The sequence below is a fragment of the Octopus sinensis genome, linkage group LG18, assembly GCF_006345805.1.
Source record: "Octopus sinensis linkage group LG18, ASM634580v1, whole genome shotgun sequence".
In the NCBI taxonomy this organism is placed as follows: Eukaryota; Metazoa; Mollusca; class Cephalopoda; order Octopoda; family Octopodidae; genus Octopus; species Octopus sinensis.
Window position 1 is genome coordinate 26,590,965 of NC_043014.1, and position 26,191 is coordinate 26,617,155.

The 26,191-nt window shown below is 36.8% G+C and overlaps 1 protein-coding gene across 1 annotated transcript; it reads left to right on the top strand.

Moving 5' to 3' along the window:
• Nucleotides 1-2,820: 2,820 nt before the first annotated feature.
• On the top strand, nucleotides 2,821-24,946 carry LOC115221219 (galactosylceramide sulfotransferase-like). Its single transcript, XM_029791376.2, has 2 exons — nucleotides 2,821-3,019; nucleotides 23,809-24,946. Exons 1-2 carry the CDS (start codon nucleotides 2,997-2,999, stop codon nucleotides 24,944-24,946), a joined length of 1,161 nt encoding a protein of 386 aa, XP_029647236.1. The 5' UTR covers nucleotides 2,821-2,996.
• The last annotated feature ends 1,245 nt before the right edge of the window (nucleotides 24,947-26,191 follow it).

The window sequence follows — 26,191 nt, forward strand, 5'->3', positions numbered from 1 at the left end:
AATTAGTACCAATGATAAGGAAATAATCTTCCATGCTAGAAAGACCTTACTTTTCAGTGAGGACGCAAAGTGGGTAAAAAACACCGACACAGAGGGCGCTTTCGATGTGAGCATGGGTTCATATGATGGGGCAGGCATCTGTGATCTAATTGGACTTTTTCTCCTAGATACCTTAGGTAAGACATTCCCTAACGTACATTTCGCCATCTACAAAGATGATGCCCTCGCCTTAACAGCTAATACAAATGGACCAGCACAAGATCGTTTTAGGAAGGATATTATCCAGTTAATGAAGCACTTCGGACTTAGTATAACTATAGATACTAACTTGACGGTTGTCAATTTCCTAGACGTTTCCTTAGATCTTAATAAGAATATTTATAAGCCTTATAGGAAGCCCAATGATAGACTAAGTTATATTAATGTAGGTTCATGCCATCCCCCTATAGTATTCAAAAATTTAGTTAAAAATATTAGTAAGAGGATTTCTAGCCTCTCATCTGATGAGGACATCTTCAATAGCGTTGCCCCAGTTTATAATAAGGCTTTAAAAGATAGTGGTTTTAGCGATAAAATAAAATATACACCTATCACTAGCCCAACAGTAAAGAAAAGGAATAATAGAAATAGGAAGGTCATCTGGTTTACGCCCCCTTACTCACCCGAGGTGGCCTTTAATATAGGTAAATATTTCCTAGCACTGATAGATAGACATTTTCCAGTTAACCATACTTATAGGAAACTCTTCAATAGACACAATTTAAAAATTAGTTTTAGTTCAACTACCAATTTTAAAAACATAATCAAACATAACATACAAAAAACACAAGAAGAAAACAGCTGTTCATGTAGGAATAAAGAATTGTGCCCGCTAAATGGAGCTTGCATGTCCAAGACCATCATATATGAAGCTACCGTAAACTCTATAACCACTAAAGACACCGTTTCGACGAAGAAATACGTGGGCCTTACAGAGGGTAATTTCAAGGCCAGGTTCAATAACCACACTTTGAGCTTTAGGCACTGGAACAAAAGAAAAGCGACACAATTGTCTAATAATATTTGGTCTTTAAGAGATAAAGGTGTCGATTATAACATACAATGGAAGATTTTGGCCAGATGTAAGCCCTATACTAACGGCAGCGGAAGGTGCGGTCTATGCGACATGGAGAGATGGCTTATCTGGAAAAGCAGCTTAGACCCTACTACATGTCTAAGTACAAGGACAGAGCTTTTCGGATCATGCCCACATGTGACTAAGTTTCTGTTACGTTTTTGGTCCCCTAAAGAAAACAGATATAACATGCTTTCTATGTTATGTCCCAAGAAGAATTTATATATTTTATATATTTTTTATATATTTTTTATGTATTTTTATATAATTTTTATGACGAAAAATGCGAGCGATGTATAAGTACGCAGGCAAGCAGAGTTATAACAGAGTAATTTCCCTTTATTTAACGGTATTTTTTCATAACGTTTTCAAATAGCCAGATAACCGAAGAGATGGTGTTGTGGATTTCCACTTCGGCATCTGAAACTCAGAGTTTTATCTTGACTACCGAGTAATGTAACATATTGTATAGATAAATTTCCTCTATTTACATAATATTGAGGTCTCTTTCTTTCTTTTGTTATCTTACCGTTTTATCAATATATGTACATATATATATATATATATATATATATATATATATTATATATGTATGTATGTATGTATGTATGTATGTATGTATGTATGTATGTATGTATGTATGTATGTATATATGTATGTATATATATATACATATATATATATAGAGAGAGAGAGTGCTAAATTAGCACTAGCGTGCTCATAAATTCCCTTTCTTCGTAAGTGATTGTAGCAAGCATGTGAAAATTTGCTTCTATAGTGTGTAAATATATCTTTATGCCTGTTTCTCTGTATGAAAATTCAGACTTTCTTCAAAACATAAAATCTAGCAACTGAATATTTTCAGAAACAAGTCAACGTTGGGGTCCTCTATTTGGTCGGTTGACCTTCTAGAACCAATATTCAAATCTCCCTCAGATACCATCTTGTGACAGGAATGGAGATATTAGTCAACGAAGTACGAGATAAACCTAAAAATATTAGCTGCTCATGGTGGGAATACCTCTAGTCATATATTTACTAATCAGAATTGACTAGAACTGTTAGAAGTGAGCGACATCACCCAGGCTGTTGCATTCCTCAGATCATAATACGTCAATCTTTATTGCATATAATCGATTATATCTTGTTTCATGATTAAATCAAATCATCATTGTCATTCACTGCTATATGTGGGACGTGAAGGGGAAAAGTAAAAAGGAAATAGGAAAGAAACGACACTAATATCGTACATTTATATCAGCTCTGGATCGGTGGCCAGAGAAAAAATATTAAAACTAAAGCAAAATGTCTTTATGGCTGGATTGATAAAATGCAATCGGAAGTTCAAATCGGAAGTGACAAAAATTCATTTTGGCAGCTCTTATCACTATGAACAAAGAGTGAAAAATTATGATTCAATAACACAAAAATATCCCGATTGAACACTGTTGAGTAGCTATTAATTGGTTAAATCAGCAGACAAGCAACGTGTTGCAACGTATTATCACGCCTTATTTACTCAATCTCTAGGAGATGTTTTAGATAGAAGGATATGGATACAAATGCATATACACATGAATATAGGTATGAAAATAGGAGAAATTGCATTTAGTGATGACGGTATGGAATACAGAAAGGAATCAGAGAGTTAATTCCTAGGAAGAGGTAAAATTCAGTGAGAGAAGGAAATTCTGTTGAAGTTTAAGAAAAAGATAACTGCGTTTTAAAGTTTGTACACAACTATATTATATGAAATAAGCAACCGATACACGCCATCGAAGAGGGGAGGCAACAGAAGAAATTTAAGAACCAGAAAGAAAAGTAATATGTTGAATTCTTCATCTGAAATTTGGTGCAGTTACATATTGAAATAAAATATGCGATGGCTTCAGCAAGGTTAGTCAGGTAAGAATGATATATCAACTTTTTCATTTCTTCTTAAAATAAGTCAATTAACGGCTCACTTCTTCGTCTAGTGGGAATTGAAGAACTTTGTGTATGTATATATATATATATGTATAGTTGAGTACAGAAATTCGGGGTGAGTACTTGATAATTATAAGCACCTGTGTATACCGTTTGGTGGTGTAGGTGGTGGAGTAAATTGATCAAAATAAAAACATGATGCCAAGGATTCAGCGGTACATATGTTTCGGGCCTTTATTAGACAGATTTATAACAATGCATAATGTGTGTCTGTGGCCTTCTTCAGCCGCGCACAACAGCTTCCACAAGGACATGTGTTACATCAAAAATTCTTGGTTGGGGATGCAAATCCTCTCATTCGCGTACGACATAATGCGGCAACAGCATAGAATTGAAGCGTCCATCTCTTTCTTCTCTCAATGTAGAATGAGGAAATTTGGATGTCGAAGTAATGTAAATAAATTAATAAATAAATACGTATATAGACGTGAAGGAACCTGGTAATAAGAGTAAATAGGGGTAAAGATGGAGGGGCGAGAATTCAGGACGAAGGATAAAAAATATATAAAAAATATATAAAAAGTGTAAGCATAGAAAAATATAAAAATGTAGAGTATAAAGATATAAAGAGATATAAGGAGATATAAAGGGGATATAAAAAAATATAAATGAATATAAAGGCATAAGGTTATAAAGTAAAAATAGAAATAGAAATAAAAATAAAGAAATAAAAATAGGAATAAAAATGATAAAAATGTAAAAAAATGTAAGTAAACGAGTTAGTAAACGTTTTTATTTTCATTTCACTAAATTTATCAAGCTTCTGTGTTTCTAGTACATACTTCGCCTTTTAATGTACTTATATATGAATAATATATGGCTTGTGCTAGAAACACCAGCGATAATAATTTATTTTATTTTATCGCATTTTGAATTTGTTTATATATATATATATATATATATATATATATATATATATATATATATATATATATATATATATATATGTATGTATGTATATATATATATGTATGTATGTATGTATATATATATATATGTGTGTGTGTGTGTGTGTGTGTGTGTGTGTGTGTAACTTTGTATATTCTGAGACGCTAGTAATGCTTGTTTGTTTTGAGACAATCATTTAGAAAGTTGCTCACTGAACATGTTTTGAGACTGAAACAATTACGTCGTAGAAGAGTCTTCTATCTATTGTTGTCCTGTAGGAATATGCAAAAGTGTTGTACTGAATTTTCTTTTATATCTTCATAGTACGGTGTAGTGCGCAAAGCCAAAATGTTTCGCCCGCTACAAACTGGTCACTGACGCATGGCTGTTTCACCTGTTCAAATTCATTGACTAGTGATATTTTAAAAACTTCATGCTTTCTTTCCCTTTCCTTTCGTTTACATTCATAGGAATCTTTTCTTTGCGATATTCAACTTCATACATATAATCTTCTTATGATTTGGTCAGTTATCTTTTTCTTAGTTAATCTACTTCAACGTTGAAATCTGGAACTGCAAATGTATTGTAATATTGTTACAGAGACACACGCACAGACAGAGATACAGAGATTGTTTATAATAATGGTTTCAAATTTTGGCAAAATAGACAACAGGTTCAGGGTTAAGGTATATCGATTAAATCAAACCCAGAGCTCAACTGGTACTTATTTCATCGACCCAGAAAGAATGAAAGACAAAGTCGAGGTCGGCGGAATTTGAATGTAGAACGTAAGGACGAATGAAATAATGTTAAGCGTCTCGTCCAGCGTGCTTACGATACTGCCAGTTCCCTATTTTACCATGATTAAATTATAATATTTCTGTAATATATTTTTCTCTTAACAATGTTAGAAGCTTGTTCTCTGTCTGTCTGCCTCTAATTTCTTTTTTACGTACATACATACATGCATATACACACACACACACACACACACATACACACACACACATATATATATATATATGTGTGTGTGTGTGTGTGTGTGTATGTATATATGTATGCATGTATGTATGTATATTATTATAATTATTAGGGAATATTACTTCCGAGTACACAAGAAAAAGACATTCAAATTAGATGTACTAAAATGAACATCTCTCAATGTTTAATTCGTATATATAAAAGTAGTCTAAGAGACAGAACCTTCAACTCAATCAACACTGAAAGATTTTATATCCGACCACTCCATAAAATGTTAAATATTAAAAGTTATACTAACTATATCCATTCTGAATCCCGTATTTTCTGTTTATAAGACTACACGTGTTTCATGAAAGTACGTCGGTATTGGTTAGATACGAGGTATCTAGTTTCAATTCTTAATCGGGTCGACATACTCCCAATCTTCAGGTATGGATTCCTCAACATTTTTCACTACTCCTACCTCTTATATACCTCCATGATACTCTATATCTTCAATATAATCTTACTTAACATAAGCAAATGAATAGAAATACAAATGATAAATAAGAATAATAACTCAATATTAAACATTTAAGGAAAAAAAATTAAGAGAAAAAATACAACCGATAGTGGTGTGTTTACGTTCCCGTAACTTAGCGGTTCGGTAGTTAAATGACTGAAACAAGTAAAAAAGTAAAAGATACATACATACATATATATATATATATAATATATATATATATATATATATATATATATATATATATATATATATAATATATATATATATATATACAGGTGTTGGACAAGATAATGGAAACACCTATCATCTTAGCATCATAATTTTGAAATATCTATAAGTCCGCTGTTTCTTTTCGGATTTATCAGGAAAAAGTAATTAAAATTCATTAAAATGGCAGATCTATTGGACTTTCAAAGAGATCAAATTGTTGGTGCTTGTATGGTAGGCGCTAGCGTAACGAAAACAGCCGAAATGTTTGATGTATCAAGAAGTTCTGCCTCGAAAGTAATGACAGCCTTTGAGAAAGACCCTCCTCGTCGAAACAAAACTCCGGAAGAAAACCAAAACTTGAAAATAGGGGCCGTCGGACTCTTACGCGATTGTTAGAAAGGATCACAAAAGTACAGACCCAAAATTACTTCAGAGCTTAATGACCACCTGGAGAAGCCAGTTTCCACAAAAACTGTTCGCTGGAAGCTACACAAAGCTGGATTTCATCGGAGGGCTACAATCAGAAAACCACTACTTTCAAAAATAAACGCTGCAAAGTGACTAGAGTGGAGTAAAAACCAACAGTATTGGTCCCTAGAGCAGTGGAAGAATGTTATTTTCTCGAACGACTCATCCTTTACCATATTTCCGACCACCGGCCGAGTATACGTGTGGAGACACAGCCAAAAGAAGCATCTGACCCAGATTGCCTTCTTCCAACTGTTAAACGTGAGGAGAATCTGTGATGATATGGGGGGGCATATCTTGGAAGTCCGCCGGCCCAATGGTTTCCCTTCATGGCAGAATTAATAGTCAAGGCTATTTGAGTATTTTATCTGATCAAATTCATCCTATGGTTTCGGAATTGTTTCCGGAGAGAAACGCAATCTTTCATGATGATAATTCACCAATTCACACAGCTAAAGTTGTTACTGAATAGCACGAGGAACATTCTAGTGAAGTTGAACATCTTATCTGGCCACCACAGTCCCCAGATCTCAATATTATTGAACATTTATGTTCAATAATATGGAGTCGATATCCTCCACCATCATCACTACAAGAACTGGAGAGTGTTTTAGCTGAAGTATAGACAAAAATTCCATTGGAAACAATTCAAACTTTGTACGAGTCCCTACCTCGTAGAATTCAAGCTGTAATCACTGCCAAAGGCGATCACATCACATATTAAAATAAATTTGAAATTATCAGGTGTTTCCATTATTTTGTCCAACCCTTGTATGTATACAGAGAGAGAGGAGAGAGAGAGAGAGAGAGAGAGAGAGAGAGAGAGAGAGAGAGAGAAAGAGAGAGGAGAGTACTAAATTAGCATTGGTGTGCTTATAAATTCCTTTTCTTCGTCGGTGATTGTAGCAAGCACATGAAAATTTGTTTTCATTGTATGTAAATTTGCTTTTATGCCTGTATCTGCGTTTGAAAATTGAAATTTTTCTTCAAATTATCAAAACTAGCAATTGAGTATGATCTGGTACAAGCCAAAGTTGGGAGCCTCTATTTGGTCGGTTAAACTTCTATAACTAATAGTCAAATCTCCCTCAGATACCACCCTACGTCTTGTAAAAGGAAAAGAGACACTGGTTAATATAGTACAAGATAAACCGAAAAACATTAGCTGGACATAGTTGGAACACCTCTGGTCATATATTTACGAAACCAGAACACAAAAAAGTGATATTACAAAATAGCTATCCTCGCGAGAAATGCACTGTATAGCAAACCAAAAACGCACGCAGAGAAACAAAACTAGAAATACTGAGGACACTGAAACAACAAAATATAAAGGTGCGACAATCTACCCCAGCCCCACACTCTGCAATAAACAGAATAGCGATATACATCACGACAGATCCGCCATAATTGATATTGAGGTCGAGCTGAAAGAAAGGGGGAAAAAACGAAAAGAACATTAAAGAAAAGGAATAAACAAAACTCAGCATAACGAAGTACCTAAATTACAAAGGACTAAGTAGAAATATGAGGGAATAAATATAAGAGACCTGTAAAAATATATGCTCATGTGTATGTGTGTGTGTGTAAATATGTAGACACGTTATATGTGTATGTGTGTATGTTGTGTGTACTAGTACGTATGCATAACTAGATGAAGATTCTTTTAAAAGCGATTAATAATTAAAAAAGAAATTTGTATTTAACAGAACGTCACTAACCTGTGTGAAAGTTATAGTTGAAAAACTAGCAGCACTTGAGAGCATATGCATTACAGTTGTAGCTGAGAAAAAAGTTAGCTGACAGGGAGGAGTGGAAGCCATCTGAATTTTGGGAAAGATTTAGCTGTACAATGATGATTCGCTCCCGGTGCCAAAATGCCGACTTCATGACTTGCTCTATGCTCTGGGGACACCGTAAATGCTGTAAGATGTGTCTTTGATTTCATGAGAAACAAATGGAAAACAGGACAGGTAACTTAGAGAATGACTCTTCATTAGTTGTCAGCTGTGTAAGTACCCATCATTTCGAGCATTGAACGACAATATGAGACTTCGAAGACAGTTGCTCCCATAAGTACCAAAATAAAATTTGGGATTTGTGGAGGGTCAAAGCTGGGGAAAAAAACAGATCAGTGGAGACATACAAGGGAGTCGAACGAAAACAAACACGGAAATTCGTATGTCTCCACTGTCCTGTTTTTGACCCTCTACAAAGTAAAAAAGAAATATTTTGGAAGTTATGAGAGCAACTGACTTCGGTCGGTCGTTCTTTATATTACCTGTCCTGTGTCCTCATTTCTAATTGCTTCTCTCGTTGTCTGCGTATTGAACTCATTTGTTCTCGTATTTCATGCTGTTTACTGCTGGTGACGTTCTGTACCCATATTTTAACATGTATATATATATATATATATATATATATATATATATATATATATTATATATATATATATATATATATATGTATGTATATATACATCACCGTGATCACCGTGACCGACCAGGCTATCAGATTTGCTACACATCGCTGGTCACAAGGCGCTTCGCATTGTTTTAGTCTTCAAATGACGCCACCCCGCTGGCTAAGTGAGCAGGCCAACAGAAGAAAGAGTGAGAGAAAGTTGTGGCGAAAGAGTACAACAGGGGTCGCCACCCCCACCCCTCTGCTGGAGCCTCGGGGAACTTTTAGGTGTTTTCGCTCAATAAACACTCACAACGCCCGGTCTGGGAATCGAAACCGCGATCCTACAACCGCGAGTCAACTGCCCTAACCATTGGGCCATTGCGCCTCCACACACACACACACACACAACACACACACACACACACACACACACATATATATATATATATATATATATATATATATATATATATATGAGTGGCTGTGTGGTAAGTAGCTTGTTTTCCAACCACATGGTTCCGGGTTCTGTCCCACTGCGTGGCACCTTGGGCAAGTGTCTTCTACTATAGCCTCGGGCCGACCAAAGCCTTGTGAGTAGATTTGGTAGACGGAAACTGAAAGAAGCCCGTCGTATATATGTATATATATATATATATATATATATATATATATATATATATATGCGTGTGTGTGTTTGTGTGTCTGTATTTGTCCCCCTAGCATTGCTTGACAACCGATACTGGTGTGTTTGTGTCCCCGTTACTTAGCGGTTCGGCAAAAGAGACCGATAGAATAAGTACTGGGCTTACAAAAGAATAAGTCCCGGGGTCGAGTTGCTCGATTAAAGGCGGTGCTCCAGCATGGCCGCAGTCAAATGACTGAAACAAGTAAAAGAGTAAAAGAGTATATATATATATATATATATATATATATATAATATATATATATATATATACATATATACAGTAAGAAGGTTCGGAGATGATAAGAAGAAATAAGGTACTCAGTAGAGTTTCAGATTGAATTTTTTCAGATCTTTTCAGGCGACAGTCCTAATGAGCCAGGAGGAGAAAATTACTCTCCTCCAGGCTGCTGTCACAGAAAAAGCTAACTGGACTGGTCAAACAGTCAATCTCCTAATTCAGACAGAACCTAAAACACTTGAAGCGCTTTCCGAGAAAACTGAGATAGGGGAGGAGGTCCTCATTGTGTTTGTTGGGGGCTGAAAACCCCGATGTTTTTGGTGTGGCCAATTAGGCACATTCGAAAGAATTGCAACAAAAGAAAAATCCAATCAGCAACTCAACGGAGAGCGGCGACTACTACAGACCAACGACCAAAAAAGACTGCCAGAAGATTAAAGAGGGAAAAGGCATAATAGCTGTATATACGAAAGATACCGAGCTAATGAGAGACATTCAATTGTTAAAGACTGCAAAAAAATTGATAAGATTTCGGAGAAATTTACCAACTATGATATGTACGAAGTTCCAAATAAGACTCATAGAATTTTACAGAACAAATATCGTAAGACAGTATCTACAATGACAATGGACATTAATAATTCTATATTTAATGGACTACCGGTCCCGATCCCGCGAGAGGAAGAAAAGGATAGGTGGAGACTCCCCCTCCACCTGATAATTCAAATCAAAAAGGTAAGACAACTTTATGGATATTCACATTGGTTGTTTGAATGTACGCGGCCTGATGTCGAGCTGGAAGCAAGGACGCTTCCTAAATGACATCAGGTCGCGGGATTTAGATGTAATTGTTGCTACAGAAACCTGATTGGGAGGGCCAAGAGATCTACTCCCCCTTCTGAACGGCTACGAGAAATACGTTTCTCCGTGTCGAGTGGGAGGTAGGAGTGGGGTGTTGGTCCTATTAAAAAGAAACCAGGTTTCCGAGAAAAGTTGATTTTTTTCTGATCCAGAAGGCAGGCTGGTCGTTCTGGACTTGATTGTCAGTTGCGGCAAGACAGTCAGGCTGGTTGCAGTTTATGCACCCAATCTCATTGGTACACAAAGTGAATATTTTCGTGACCTAGGGAAATTTCTAGCTACATTGCATTCTTTAATTCTGTTAGGAGACTTTAACACAATCTGCGATGCGCGCGTAGATTGTGTTGGCTCGAGATCGGATAGGACATGTAACCCTGCCTTTCGGGATCTGCAAAGCTATCTCCAGCTGGCAGACCGATATAGGTTGGAACACATGGACGCTCCATTGTGGACATGGTCAAACAGCGACGGGTCTTCCCGATCATATATAGATAAGATTTTGATTAGAAAGGTAGATAAGAGTATAGTTAAATGTCCACAGTTTTATCCAGTCAGCTAAAGTGACCACCAGATGATTACCTGTAAGATGAACATAGATAAGATACATAGACAGGGATCTAGCTACTGGAAACTCAATATGTCCCTTTTGGCGATTGAGGAGTACAGAAAGCGGATTAAGCAGTTAATTCAGAGGGCATTAACAGGTACCATCATTAATAATAAATGGTGGTACGCCCTAAACGAGCCATAAAATATGAGTCCATTGTTTATAGCATAGGTCTAGTTAGAAGGGAACGTAAGAAAGGAAATGGTCTAGTTAAGAATTTAGAGGAAGTTATGAGGACTGGCAATGCGGACCAAGTGAAGGTGAAAAGACTGGAATTGAACCAGCATCTCGAAGCCCAATACATGGGATGCATTGTCAGAGCTAAAATGCGTGCAATGGGCTGTGAAGGAATCAAGGCCGCTGGATGTGCCCGAGCGGTGGAAGCTCAACGTGGAAATAACTACACTCTTCGGTCTATGGGGAATCATCAAGGTGTATTGGTAAACGAACCCGAGGAAATGCGTGAGGCCTTTCAGGTGTACTTCGCCCGGCTGTTTGGGGGTGGCGGCTGATGGTAGGGGATACTTTGAGGGCTTCCTTGCCGGGCTGCTGCGTCTCTCGGGGCCGGATGCGGAGTCTTGTGAAGGGCCGATCACGCCTGAGGAGATGATTGAGGCTGTGGCGGACTGTGGCGTGGGTAGGTCGCCGGGATTGGATGGTCTTCCCTATGAGCTGTATAAGTGCATGCCAGACTTGTTCGGGCACCTGCTGGCCAATGTGTACGCGAACTGGAAACAGAGCTGTACGCCGGTGAGTGGTGACACTGGTCAGAAAGGACCCAGACCAGGGGGACGGTTTAGATAATTTCAGGCCCATCACTCTGTTAAATGCAGAAGTGAAGATTGTGGCCAAGGTATTAGCAAAAAGGTTGGCGCGTGTCGGGGATGGTCTTATCGGGGAGTGGAGTACAGACATGTGCCATTCCCGGCAGAACCATTCAGGATAATCTCTACCTTATCCGCTATACATTTGAGAGGTTTGGAGATAAATCTGGCAAAGGTGGGGCATTGGTACATTTAGACCAATCTAAAGCTTTCGATAGAGTTGACCATCGGTACATGGTGACTGTTCTTGCACAGTTTGGCCTGGGTCTTGGTGGATCGTTCAATTGTATCACAACATTGACTCGATAGTTTGGGTGAACGGTTTTCTTTCAAAACCGTTCTGTATCAAACGCTCAGCTCGTCAAGAATGTCCGCTCTCACCACTTTTGTATGTGGTGGCGCTCGAGCTGCTACTGCGAAGGTTGAGTGGCATCCCGAGAGAGCCAGGATATGAGAAATTTGTTTCGGCTTATGCGGATGACATCACCATCAGCGTCACCACAATGGCACACCTACATGAAGTAGGCAAGGCTATTGAGATTTACAAGATGGTGGCGGAAGCAAAAGATTAACCGGGAAAAATCAGTCGGCTTGCAACTCGGCACCAGGAGGGGCAAGTCGATGCCTTCAGATAGCGTCTTTGGACGCTGGACGGAGGAACCGGTTAGGATGCTAGGGGTCTGCTTTGGACCAGATCTCCAGGTAGAGAAGAACTGGGCTGAGGTTTTGAGCAGGGTGGCCTCCGTGGTCAAGACCTGGTCTTGGCGGTGGTTATCCCTGAAAGGGAGGGCGGAGGGGGCCAATGTATTTATCGCATCGGTCATTACCTACTGCCTCACCATCGTTCCTTGATCGGATTAGTGGTTAATCAAGTTGGAGAGACAGCTCTCGCGCTTTTTGTGGAAGAACACATCGCCACTTGTGAGACACTCTCTCTGTTGTCAAAAACCGTTAAAGGGAGGATCATGGATGCCTTGGTTGATGGTGCGCAGACATGCGCTGAGGTTGAGGCATTTCTGGATTCTCCTGGATGGTGAACGAGTGTAGTCTCCGTTGGCAAAACAAATGTTCCCCGAGTTTACTAGATTTTGCGGACGGAAAGACTGGTACTTTCGTAGATCGAGGTTGAGTTCATGGCATACGGAGTGCCGTAAGACCCTCTTGCTATTCCGTCGCTCGAGTAATGCCAGCGGTGGGGGTTATACAGCATTCTTCTATAGAGGGTTAGTAGAGGCTGAATGTGACGATGGCCTAGGGGAGACTCTGGGTCTCGGGTATATTCTACTTGACAGCCTGTTCCTTCGTACATTCGGGTTGAGGTCGCTGGATAATTTCCAAAAGTCCTTGACCTAGCAATGTTAAAGAAGTACCTTGCCCGTTTGGGAAAAGCTTGCAAGACATGGTAAATGCCAATCACCGACCTGTCTAAGATGTACGCGGGATAGAGAAACCGTCCCGCACGCTATTGTTCAGTGTCTGGAAGTATCGGAAATGTGGTTTTATGCTGAACATCTGTCGTCTGGCACAGCTGTCGGCAGAGTCAATCATAAAATTGACCCACCCGGATTTTTAACAAATGAAGGTAAGAATTGCTTTCTCATCGTAGCGAAAGAGGCGGTATGGAAGACAAGGATGAAAGGAGTCAAGACAGGCAGCTTTATCTCCGACCGCGCCTTACAACGGCATTTCGCTTTCCACCTCAAAAGGAAAGTGTGGCTGGAGAAGAGGTGCACGAGTGTTGTGAGTGACTGGAACCTTGTGAATATGCTATAAAGGGTCAAAAAAGTATCCGTCGTGGACTGGGGCTCGTGGGGTCGGGGCAGAACCCAAAACACCACTCCATTTGTATTGTCCTTTTGTAATTTATAATCATTCGTTTATATATGCTTTAATTTTTAACATCATTTTATTGTAATTACATATCGAGCATCTGACCACAAATCAGGTTGTGTTGTCCCCATCTTTGTCAGCCCCTAGGGGGCAATAAAGAAATATTTCACAGCCTTTAAAATAAGTAGTTCCGTTCGGACGTGTCTTTGCTTCGCTGTTTTTTTTTTTTAACTGAGTTGTTTTGTGCTACTTTGCAGCAGCTTTTGAGTATAACGCCACTATTGTTTGCTGGACGTTGTTGAGATGGAACAAATGAAGACATATGCGGCGGCGACGGGGAGTCGGGCTTCCGTCGTCCCAGGCCTGCTGAAGGAATACGAAATGTGCCGGGATGAAGATATGCCTATGAAATTTGGAAAATATCCAGAGATGGTACAGAAAAAGGGTCCAAACGTAAAGTTGACCCCATTAGAGGAGGAAAAGGCGAAAATGGAAATTAAGTTGGTGGATCGTTTTCAAGGAAAAAAATAAAAGAATAGAGAGCACAACGAAGGAGGAGGTGGAAGAGTGTTTGAAGGAATTGAAAGAAGATGCGCCGTTTTTCACAAGAGGCAAAACATACGCGTCTGTAGAGGTCACATTTGCATCGAAGGAGGCAGCAAGGAAATACACCAAAAAGACGTTATCTGGAAAAAATTGGATGCTCTTTCCCAATCAGCTGGGTAGACGTCCAACGAGGATTAGGGTGGGTACGATCCCGCCGAAAATGGAGCCAGAATGGGTAATAGCAATTTTTTCTGTAACAAAAGAAGAGGCAAGGGTAGTTATTGTAACCAGACCCCAACAAATAAATTGATGGGGGTATGGTTTGAAAGTTGTTTCCACGGCAAGTCAGATAGTGAATGATACCAAACCAAAGACACTGGAACTGACAAACGAGGACAAGCTGGATATAATGTTGGAAGGCAGACCTCCAAAGTGCTATGAATGTGGCGAAAGAGGTCCTGTATGTGTAAGTACGTACATATAATAAGCATGTATATATGCATATATATATATATATATATATATATATATATATATATATATATATTACGCTCTGTGTAGAATCTGAGCAGATTGTAGCTCCTACTGTCATTTTTATATTAGCCTCAAAATGTTGCAGAACTTCTATAATTGCACGGTATATTAGCAATATTTTTTACAGTTAACTTTTAATAGAATTGGAAGAATTTCCATGTTGTCATTTGTCTTCTCGGCTTGCGCTTTTTCTAAGAACCTCAACTCCTCGTTAGATAAACTCTCTCAACGAGACGCTAGTAAATCAACTATACCATCCTCTGTGACTTCAAACCTTACATTATTTGTTAATATTATGATGTCTTTCCGAATTTGATGTAAACTTTCTGCTTCTGGAAAACTTACCTAGTTATACACACAGCCTGGCTGCATTTTGTCTCCAAGCACCATTCACTGTTGAGAGTTCCACTCAATCCCATTACTCAACTATGTTATACACAGTATCCGTTATATTGAACTTCTTCCAGAAGTGTGTAACTACCAGTTTTTCCCTACTGCCAATTGCTTGCATGAGTCGTTTAAAATTTTTCAGATATCTTCAGGTTAGTTATCACACCCTGATCTATTAGCTAGAGCAAAAAAACGTCTATCCTTGAGGATATATTTTATATTCTCACATTTTTAGAAAGCTCACTTAATTTCACTCAGTGTCATTATGTATTATCTAAAATGAGCCATGCTTTGTTGGAAGTATTGTGTCTGGCACCGTACCTCTCTACAAGTTTGTTGATTTTATTTACATTATATACAATTGACGGATATTTGTCCTCATCTTGTTTGTTGTAAACACAACGTTTCGGCTGATATGCCCTCCAGCCTTCATCAGGTGTCTTGGGGGAAATTTCGAACCTGGGTTCTTATTCCTAAGGTAGTTTTCTATTGTTGTTGTTATTATTATTATTATTATTATTATTATTATTATTATTATTATTATTATTATTATTATTATTATTACTTTTTTTTTCTTCTTTCAAATTTGCTTCCATTTCTTGCCGAGTGTCTTCCCGACTCCTAGGGCAAAGAAACTCATAGTATACATTGGTAGGCCATTAAACCAAACTCAGTAGTTCGTTCATTTTTTTTTTTTTTTTTTTTAAATTTCAATTAAAATACATGAGCAGCAACAGTTCTCACATCGACAATGCTCTTCTCAATACGTGTGATGTACCAGTTAAGACAATCTTTTGCAATTCTTGCAGGGATGGTAAGCCAGGGATCATTCTCATATAATTTTCGGTTCCCTTCTTGATCATTCCTAGTGCTCCTACGATCACTGGTATTGTAACCGCCTTGAGATGCCACATTTTCTCAATTTCAATGAGTAGGTCTTTATATTTTCTGAGCTTGTCAAACTCTTTCGCTGAGATATTATGATCACAGGGGATGCTCATGTCGATCAATAAGCAAACTTTATTGTTTTGGTCTTTCACAACAATATCTGGTTTATTGGCCTTGATGGTTCGGTCTGTATGTACTGGAAAGTCCCACATGGTTACATTTTCTCCTTCAGTTATAGCCTCAGGGTGGTGATTATACCACTTGTCGGCAGTTTTGATATTGTAATGCCGACTTATTAGCCAGTGGAGATATTGGCCAACTCTGTCATGTCTTAATTTATACTCCACTGGTGCTAAGACTTTACATCCAGAGATTAGGTGGTCCACTGTTTCAATCATGTCGTTGCAGAATCGGCATTTTGGGTCTGCTCCATTTTTCATCACATTGGCCTGGTAGTTCCGGGTTAATAGGCTTTGATCTTGAGCAGCCAGGATGAAACCTTCGCTCTCTGCTTTTAGCCCTGAGCTCCGTAACCACTGATGGGTTTGCTTCTGGTCAACATCAGCTTGTTTGCTGCGGGTCACATATTTGCCGTGTAGAGGTTTCTCCTCCCACCTATCAGCCAATTGCTCGTGCGCTTTTTTCATTGCCATCATTTTCACCTTCTTTGCAACAATAGTTGCCGTACTTCCCTCGGGTTGTTCAGTTTGGGTATCCTGCACGAGATCAATAGCAAATGTTTTGCTTTCCTTTATGATAGAATGAAGCTTCTTTCGTCTCTCGTGATTTTCCACGAGCTTTAGCATCCAGTCATTCGATATTTCGAGATATTTGGCCAGTCCAATTGTGGTTGTTTTGTAAGCTAGTTCAAACTGGATCAGGCCTCGACCTCCTTGGGCTCTGGGAAGGTAAAGGCGATCTACGTCTGCCTTTGGGTGGTGCATTCTATTACAACTCAGCAGCTTGCGTATTTGAGTGTTTTTCGTACACCTAAGGCACAGAAGCTCATTGTATGCATTCCCAGATTACACACGCAAATTCACAGGTAAAATATGTATTTTAATAATAAATAAATAAATTCATGAATGGATGTTGTTTTCACAGCGATAATACTCTTCTCAGTACATGAGTCGTTCCAGTTAACACGATTCTTTGCACTTCCTGTAAGGATGGTAAGCCTGGTATCATTTTCAAATAGGTTTCAGTATCTTTTTTTATCATTCCTAGAGATCTTACAATCACTGATACTGTAGTCGCTTTGAGATGCCACATTTTTCAATTTCTATTAGCAAGTCTTTATATTTACTGATCTTGTCAAATTCTTTCGCCGCTATATTGTGATTGCAAGGAAATCTCATGTCAATTAATAAACACACCTTTTATGTCTGATCCGGTTTATTAGCTTTTATAGTTTTGTCGGTATGTACGAGGAAGTCCCATAGAATCAACATATTTTCTCCCTCAATCACAGCTTCAGGATGGTGTTTATACCATTTGTCAGCGGTTTTGATTTTATAATGCCGACATATTGTCCAGTATAAATACTGGCCATCTCTGTCATGTCTTGCTTTATATTCTACAGGTGCTAAGACTCTACACTCTGAGACTAGGTGGTCTATAGTTTCAATATCATCGTTACAGAATGGGCATTTTGGGTCAGCTCAACTTTTTATCACATTGACTTGATAGTTCCGGTTAATAAGCTTTGGTCTTGAGCAGCTAATGTGAAATCTTCACTCTCTGCTTTTAGCCCTGAGCTTCGTAACCATTGATGCGTGTGTTTCTGGTCGACATCAGCTTGTTTGCTACGGGTCACATACTTGTCATGCAGAGGTTTCTGTTCCCATCTGCTAACTAATTTTTCATGTGCTTTTGTCTTTGCAATTAATTTTATTTTATTTTCTTCTTCTTCTTCTTCTTATTATTATTATTATTATTATTATTATTATTATTATTATTATTATTATTATTATTATCATCATTATTCATGTCACTGCATGGAATCGAACTCGGAATCTTGGGATTAGTAGCCCGCGCTCTTAACCACTACGCCATATGCCCAGAGCATCGAAAAATACCTTAGGAATGAGACCCCAGGTTCGAAATTTCCCCAAGATACCTGATAAGGCTGGAGAGTATATCAGCCGAAACGTTGTGTTAACAACAAACAAGATGAGGACAAATATCCGTCAATTGTAAATAATGTAAATAATGTACATAATTCCTCATCTCTAACTGAAGTTTGTAGATTGTTTGTAAACCCTGTTTCTAAAAAGCTCATAGTAATCTCTGCCTTCTTTGAACTCCAAATCAAAAGAAAATTAAACTTTGCGTAACCCTTGAAAGCTCTTGGGTTTTCGGGGTGATACACGAGCTGGTGTTGTATATTTCATATTCTGAACGGTAGTTTCTCCCAGATGTATTAGACGCTTCTTCGGAGTTTTAAACTCTGGTGTTGGTTTTTCTTCTCGAGAATTAAAGTGCAGTTTTAATAATATTGTATGCTTACTCTAATGTGTAACTCCATTGATAACTTTTTCAGCTACACAGGATAATTTATTGCAATCTTTGTAGCAACACTGGCAGTTCCACCAGTTTCTTTTTATGATGTACAAATTCAAGCATTCTTTACTAGATTAAAAATGTTTTTCATAAGAAGTTTCAAGTTGCTGTTCTATACATCGTCATAAAAACTTTTGATTGTTTCTTTATCATCATGTTTACCGGCACTTTACCTCACGTCTTGTCCCGACTCTTTCATTCAAGTACTATTCCATTTTAAGCATAACATTAATTCTATGAAGACATAAACTCTGAGCAGTAAATAGAGTAGCTTCTTAAGCATTTGACTCGGTTTTCTTTCTATTGACATATATTTTTCCCCTCTGTGAGAAAAATGTGACATATTTTTCCTCTCTGCAATTTTTAATGTTTTGGTAATATGGCTGAGTTTTGTCTCTCGTATCAAGCCTTTTATTAAACAAAATGTTTAATATGGTTTCTTTTCAAACTACTACCTTCAGTTCCACATTATGTCTTCGTTCTTGACATTCTAAATTATTGGTAAAAACAACAGTGACAACGGTCGACAGTTATCCACAACAACAGTTATCCAGAAAAGAAATCTGCTTTGTAACTGCAAAATATTACTCTCATATTCCTATGGATATAAGAATGGAAATGAGAAGAAAGGGTGAAGAGGTGGGGCGGGGGAAGTAAAGTGTAAGTACAGTTAGTTAAAGTGTAGCCAGATTGCTGTGTTTGCTGCTTGTATCTCTGACTTGAGCCATGAGAATTCCTCCACCAAGAGTCACAAACACACACTATATACCATTGAGTTGACATGCAATATATGTAGCATACAGATATTGCTACCATGTTGATGTTGCTATTGCTGATGGCAGCAGTTGTCATATCGTTCTTGTAAAATGTATGGGTGTTTCTATTTAGACTTCTTGGCTTAAAATGAAAATCATTTCATTCAGCTATTAAATACATAAGAGCATCACATTATTTCATATAATTCTCTTTTATGTTAAATGGAGTTGCTTCTTTTGCTCATACTAGTAATGATGTTGATCGTCAAAGTTGGTGGATAGATAATGGCGGTACTTCTATTGATATATATGTGATTATGTACATCTTGATATATATATATATATATATAAATGTATGTATAAATCCGAAAAAAATGGAACAAGAACGCAGCAGACGACAATAAAACACCTGGACACATAGACGATGCGAAGACGGACAGGAAAAACAATAAAAAGACGGGCAGAAAAAAGCAAGGACGGGTCATTCGCAGCCTCCTCTCATCAGTGAAGTTACCAAATTATCTTTACAGTTTCGGGCAGTTACACATGAAATGTTCAAATCTGGTTACCCACAAATATCATAGTTTAGAGTATTATATTTTGGTGGAGAAAGCAAGGAGTGTATACGAAGACAACTAAGACAAAACAGGAGAACATGTTACACAATTCCAAATACAAACAACAACAAAATAACAACAACAGTCTTTCGACTAATAAGGACGTACCAAGTTGAGCTGGCGCCTGTAGAGTGAAAATCTTGAGGCAGGAATATAGGAGAAGAACATAAGAGATGAAAGTCAAGAGAGAGGAATATAAGAGATGCTTCGCGACCGGCAGTGGAGCTATATTTGCTATATATATTTGCTATATATATATATATATATATATATAGCAAATAAGAAAATGAAGAAGCACATTAGTTGGTTCATCAACTTTAGGACATTAAAATGTTGACTTATTTATTTATCAAAACGACGACCATTATAACATACATACATACATATAGTATATTATTCTATGCATATAAGATAAGAATACAAGCAGTTATTAAAAAACATGAATATAAATATAAATATGAAACAAAATACACGCACATTTGAATATATATATATAAGTATACACACACACACACACACGCGCGCGCGCACGCACACACACACACACACACACATATATATATATATATATATATATATATATATATATATATATATATAGAGAGAGAGAGAGAGAGAGAGAGAGATAATTATACATGCATATATATTTATAGACAATTAATTATATATACTGGAACATACATATGCATCCATATCTATGAGAACATATATAATATTCCTTCATTACTAATATTATTATTATTAATAATAATATTAGACTACGTGTATTCTTCTATTCACAATACATAGTATGAGAAATTTAAAATATAGAATATAATATATAAATGTTTATGAAAGATGTAAGCTTATTAATTTTACAATCAACGTCAGTATATTCATATATCATACAGTTAATATATAGTTATTTCAGTATTAATCTGCATATAAATATATATATACATATATATATGGACAACAAAGACATGTATATGCATATATATACATATGCACAAATATACACCAATACATATATGAATTTTTTTCTTTTCATCATACAAAAAATACATACATACGTATTATATTACATATTATGCGTAATAAAGTTCACAGACTATGAGATAAGAGATAAACTTTGTGAGCTTTGTTATTCGTTATACATGTGTGTGTGTGTGTGTGGTGTGTGTGTGTGTGTGTGTGTGTGTATGCATGTATGTATGTGTATGTATGCATGTATGTATATATACCTATTGTTTTAAGGGAATTAGATTCCACCCCAAAAGATACTAGGTATTGAACCAGTATTTCCTTGCATGAAACCATCCCTCCATGAGGTTACCATTACCTCTAATCGAATTTATATATATATATATATATGTATGTATGCATGTATGTATGTATGTATGTATGTATGTATGTATGTATGTATATATATGTATGTATGTATGTATGTATATATATATATATCTGTTTTCTTGTTGAATAAACTGCTGTCTATCTATGCGCGAGTATGAGCATGCGTATGCGTCCGTGTCTGTCCATGTGTATGCGTGAACATGTCTGTGTATCAGTGAGTATTTACGTGTGTGTGTGTGTGTCTGTGTCTGTGTCTGTGTTATGCGTTCATATGTGTGTGAGTTCCTGTGTATTTGTATGTACGTGTGTACTTATGTATCTATGTTTTGTGAATGTGCGTATGCGTATGTGTGTGTATCCGTGTGGGCGAGAAAGCATGTCTGTGTCCTTGTTTGTCTTTGCATGTGTGTGTGCGTCCATGGGTCTTTGTAAAGCCTTTGCCTATTAAGAATATTTACTATTCAAAACCAGTCATGTTTCGTTTATGAAAACTGATTCTCGTATCTCTCGTAGCGACGCGTCGTCCCGGTATCTAGACAGGATTTCGGTGCTAATCTAGCTCAGCACACCACCATGTTGATCTTTAGCATGCTGGTAGAGTATCTAAACTTGTCTTTGATCCCTGTACTCCCTCCAATGTCCATTTATGCGCTGGACCAAACTTCTCACCGTTTCACCTATGTATGCAGTCTTCCGATTTTTATAATCCCTATCCATGCAGTTTATTCGGTAAACTGCATTTTTGGCTTTGCAGTTGATACCAGGGCTATATTTGCAGTTGATACCAGGGCTATATTTGGACACTGCGCAGTTCACTGCTACACACGTAGTCAGTTATTGGTAGCATTAGTGCTGTTTTAATTAGCTGTGCCCATTGACTTGTCATTGAAAACCACAGACTGATAGAACACATTACAAAGCAGTACAATCAAGTGTAAATGTCTTTCTGTCTCTCAAGGTTAACATTTTTTTAGACTATCCTATCTGAATCTGACGTAACATTCTTTCTTTAAGATTTCGATAAGAAAGTAATTAATTAGTTTGGCTTATATTTCATGTTAACGATAGATCAATTGCTTTCTTGAATTTTAGCTTTCCACATTATTGTGATCTTAGCCAGATATGTACTGCAATCCCTTGCGTTTCATCCAATGAGTTCATATTTTAAAGGTTACTTGGCTAAATTTTCTTTGGCAATTCCTTCAAGAATATAAAACTGCAGAGTGAAAACCAAAGCTTCTGTGAAGGTGTTTACTCTGTCAGAGAAATGCGGCGAAATTCCGTTTTAGAGCTACAGGACAGTGTGCTCCAGGATACATTACAACAACCACAACAACGTTAAAGTACAAGCATTAAGCACGTACTAAAGCGAATGGCTTCAGTCGTTCAATGCCTATATTTTCATTTATCGATTTAAAACACATACAAGAGTTCCTGTCTATCACTCTATCTATCTATCTATCTATCTATCTATCTATCTATCTATCTATCTATCTATCTATCTATCTATCTATCTATCTATTTATATATTTATCTATCTATCTATCTATCTATCTATCTATCTATCTATCTATCTATCTATCTATCTATCTATCTATCTATCTATCTATCTATCTACCTATCTGTCTGTCTGTCTGTCAGACTATCTTGTCGGTCTATCTAGCTCAAATCTTTTACTTACCACAGTAAGGTATTCTAAAATAATATGTTATTCTGGAGTGTGACATGTGCATTATTCCTTAATAAATACTGATATTTTGGCTTCACAATAAGGTTATCTGTTGTCAAGCATCAGATCCATTCAATCCTGTTCTAGCTGTTCTATAATAAAAAAATGCTTTTGCCATGGCTATGTCGGCTCGTTTTTTTGTTTATGTTTGTCTGAGTCCTTCATTTCTAGTTTCAAAGACGAAAGATTGCGGGTTGTTTGGTTACTTTGCTGCTATTCAAACAGGTCGAGCGACCGCTTGGAAGCTTTCCTCGATGGACCGAGCCACAGGAACGTATTAACGCCTGCACTACTTGACAGGTATTTCTTTTTCGTTTACTTTATCGACTTAGAGAGAATGAATGTCTAAGGCAAGAGTTTCTTAATAGTTAATGTAACTAACAAGGTTTGTGTAGCACTTTCTCTGTCTTTAAACTACAGATGGATAATGGGTTAAATAATTTGCAATATTTAGCTACAAACCGTTTAAGTTTGCTTTCAAATATTGCCACTAGGCTTGATTTGTATTTTGTCTATTCTGAATGATCGATAAAATAAGGTCCCAGTTAAGTCAGTTTAATCAATAATACCTCTGCTCCAAATGCGTCGCCTAGTATATGTATGTGATTGACATGCATACATGCACACAGACACACATACACACACGCACACACACACGTACACATACACACACATGCATATACAAATATATATTAATAAATATACAAAGCTTTACATAAGTAAATATGCGAATAAATTAATACAACTTCAATTAGACTTTTGTTTACTTAAATTTTCTTTACATGATTTTTTTTTGTTTGTTTTGAATTTGCTTTGTTTTTATATATATTTTTTTCTTTTCATTCTTTCTAGATTTAAGAAGCGTGGGCTGCTCATGATAGTTTCTTTGGTTGTCATATATGGATTTATTCGCATCTACGCCGGGAATTTAGATTTTAAACTAATAGTGCCTTCAAAGTTACCAAAGCATTATTCTTTTATAACTACCACACAGCTACCACACACCAACTTTCATCGAGGACCGGGCTATTTTAAAACGTGTAAACCTCAATCGGATGTTGTTTTTTTAAAAGTACACAAAGCTGGGAGTACGACCGTGATGAATATATTACTTCGTTATGGATTATATCATAAACTCGTATTTGTTTTGCCGAAGCACGACAATTATATCAACAGACAATCTGAGCTGGACGTCAGTAGAATCATTCCACCACCAAAGGGCAAACGTTACAATATTCTGTGTAACCATTCCGTCTACAACAGATCCGTATTCCATAGTTTATTTCCTCCTGGTACTTTCTACCTTGCTATCATCCGGCAACCATTTGAACAATTTAAATGGGCATTTACTTATTTCAATATGGCCCGAGTTGTAAAGCGCGTAAAAATTTCTTCAACCAATCCTATCCGAGATTACTTACAGATACGAAACAAAATTTCAATTCCGAAGTTTAGGAATTATGTCAATAATCTAATGGCGTACGATTTCGGAATCGCCCCGGAGAATTTTACGAATTACAAGGCAATTAAAAACTACATTGAAATTCTTGATAAAGATTTTGACTTAGTGATGATAATGGAGTATTTTGATGAATCTCTTATTCTACTTCGTAGATATCTTTGTTGGACCATGAAGGATATCGTTTCAATAAGATTAAACGCACGCAAGAGTGAAATCGAAACATCAATGGATGACTTTGAAAGACACAAAAATGTAACCATGGCAGATTATATGATATATGAACACTTTTTCGGGACCTTTTGGAAATTGGTCGCTTTAGAAGGACCTTCGTTCTTCAAAGAATTGAGTCACTATAAACAGATACGAAAAATAATCGAAGCGTTTTGCAAAGGTGAATCAAAAGAGAGAAAGGTTGTAATTCCAAGTTCTCACTGGAATATGGCGTTTGAAATATCTAAAATAGAATGTGAACATATTGTTATTGAAGAATTAGCTTTTGTTGATATAATCAGAAAAGGTTACAAATAACAACACTCCAAACCGTCAGTTACCAGGTTCACCTTAAGTAACCTAGAGATTTAGTTAGTGATAACAGCAATGACTGCTGCTGATCTAGATCTATCTACAATGATTCGATACAACAGCAATTATGATATAGATAAGTGAAAATTACCTACATTCCCATAATACAAAAATTGATATATGAAAATCCCTTTAAATTAATTTCGATATTAAATAATAAGTTTAGATCTCTTTATAACAATGCCTTTTATGGACAGCCTTACTACATGCCTCAGGTCTGCCCATAGAGACACAGACAAAAATGACCATATTCTTTCCCCAATAGAATAAGATGTGTGTATCTAAAGTCTGTGACACCTTAATGGACTAGCCTGATTAAATAATTAACTAAATAGAAAGTGGAAAGCAACTAACAAGAAATTAGCAAAAAAAAAAATGCAGAATGTAAGCTAATTTCTTGTTAGTTGCTTTCCACTTTCTATTTAGTTAATTATTTAATCAGGCTAGTCCATTAAGGTGTCACAGACTTTAGATACACACATCTTATTCTATTGGGGAAAGAATATGGTCATTTTTGTCTGTGTCTCTATGGGCAGACCTGAGGCATGTAGTAAGGCTGTCCATAAAAGGCATTGTTATAAAGAGATCTAAACTTATTATTTAATATCGAAATTAATTTAAAGGGATTTTCATATATCAATTTTTGTATTATGGGAATGTAGGTAATTTTCACTTATCTATATCATAATTGCTGTTGTATCGAATCATTGTTGATAGATCTAGATCAGCAGCAGTCATTGCTGTTATCACTAACTAAATCTCTAGGTTACTTAAGGTGAACCTGGTAACTGACGGTTTGGAGTCTTGTTGTTTGTAACCTTTTGGTGAGACATGGTGCAACCTTCAAGACGGTAAAGTTCTCTGACATTAATTTGATGTGAATGGGTAATATCAGTAGCTATCGCTCTTTATAAATTTTCAATAAAGTAAAAGCTTGAAGTATTAATTGACACATTATCAGTTAGCACAATAGCTTAGCTTGGAAAAAATATGGATTGCATGGAAAATGCTAGCAAGATAAATAATATTCTTAATATTATAAACCTGGAGAAGTACAGGACAAGTTATTACACTTAGAAAAGTTCAGGACAAGTTATTACATCTGGTAAAGTACAGAACAAAAACAATTTTACTTAAAATATTGCAGCTAAGGATAAAATTTGAATATTAAAAATGATTTTATTTTAATTT

Excerpts from the sequence above, each read along its gene's own strand:
- LOC115221219 (XM_029791376.2), top strand. The coding sequence starts at position 2,997 with ATGGCTTCAGCAAGGTTAGTCAG. Across the intron at positions 3,020-23,808 it reads GCTTCAGCAAGGTTAGTCAG|ATTTAAGAAGCGTGGGCTGC; the intron begins GTAAGAATGATA and ends CATTCTTTCTAG.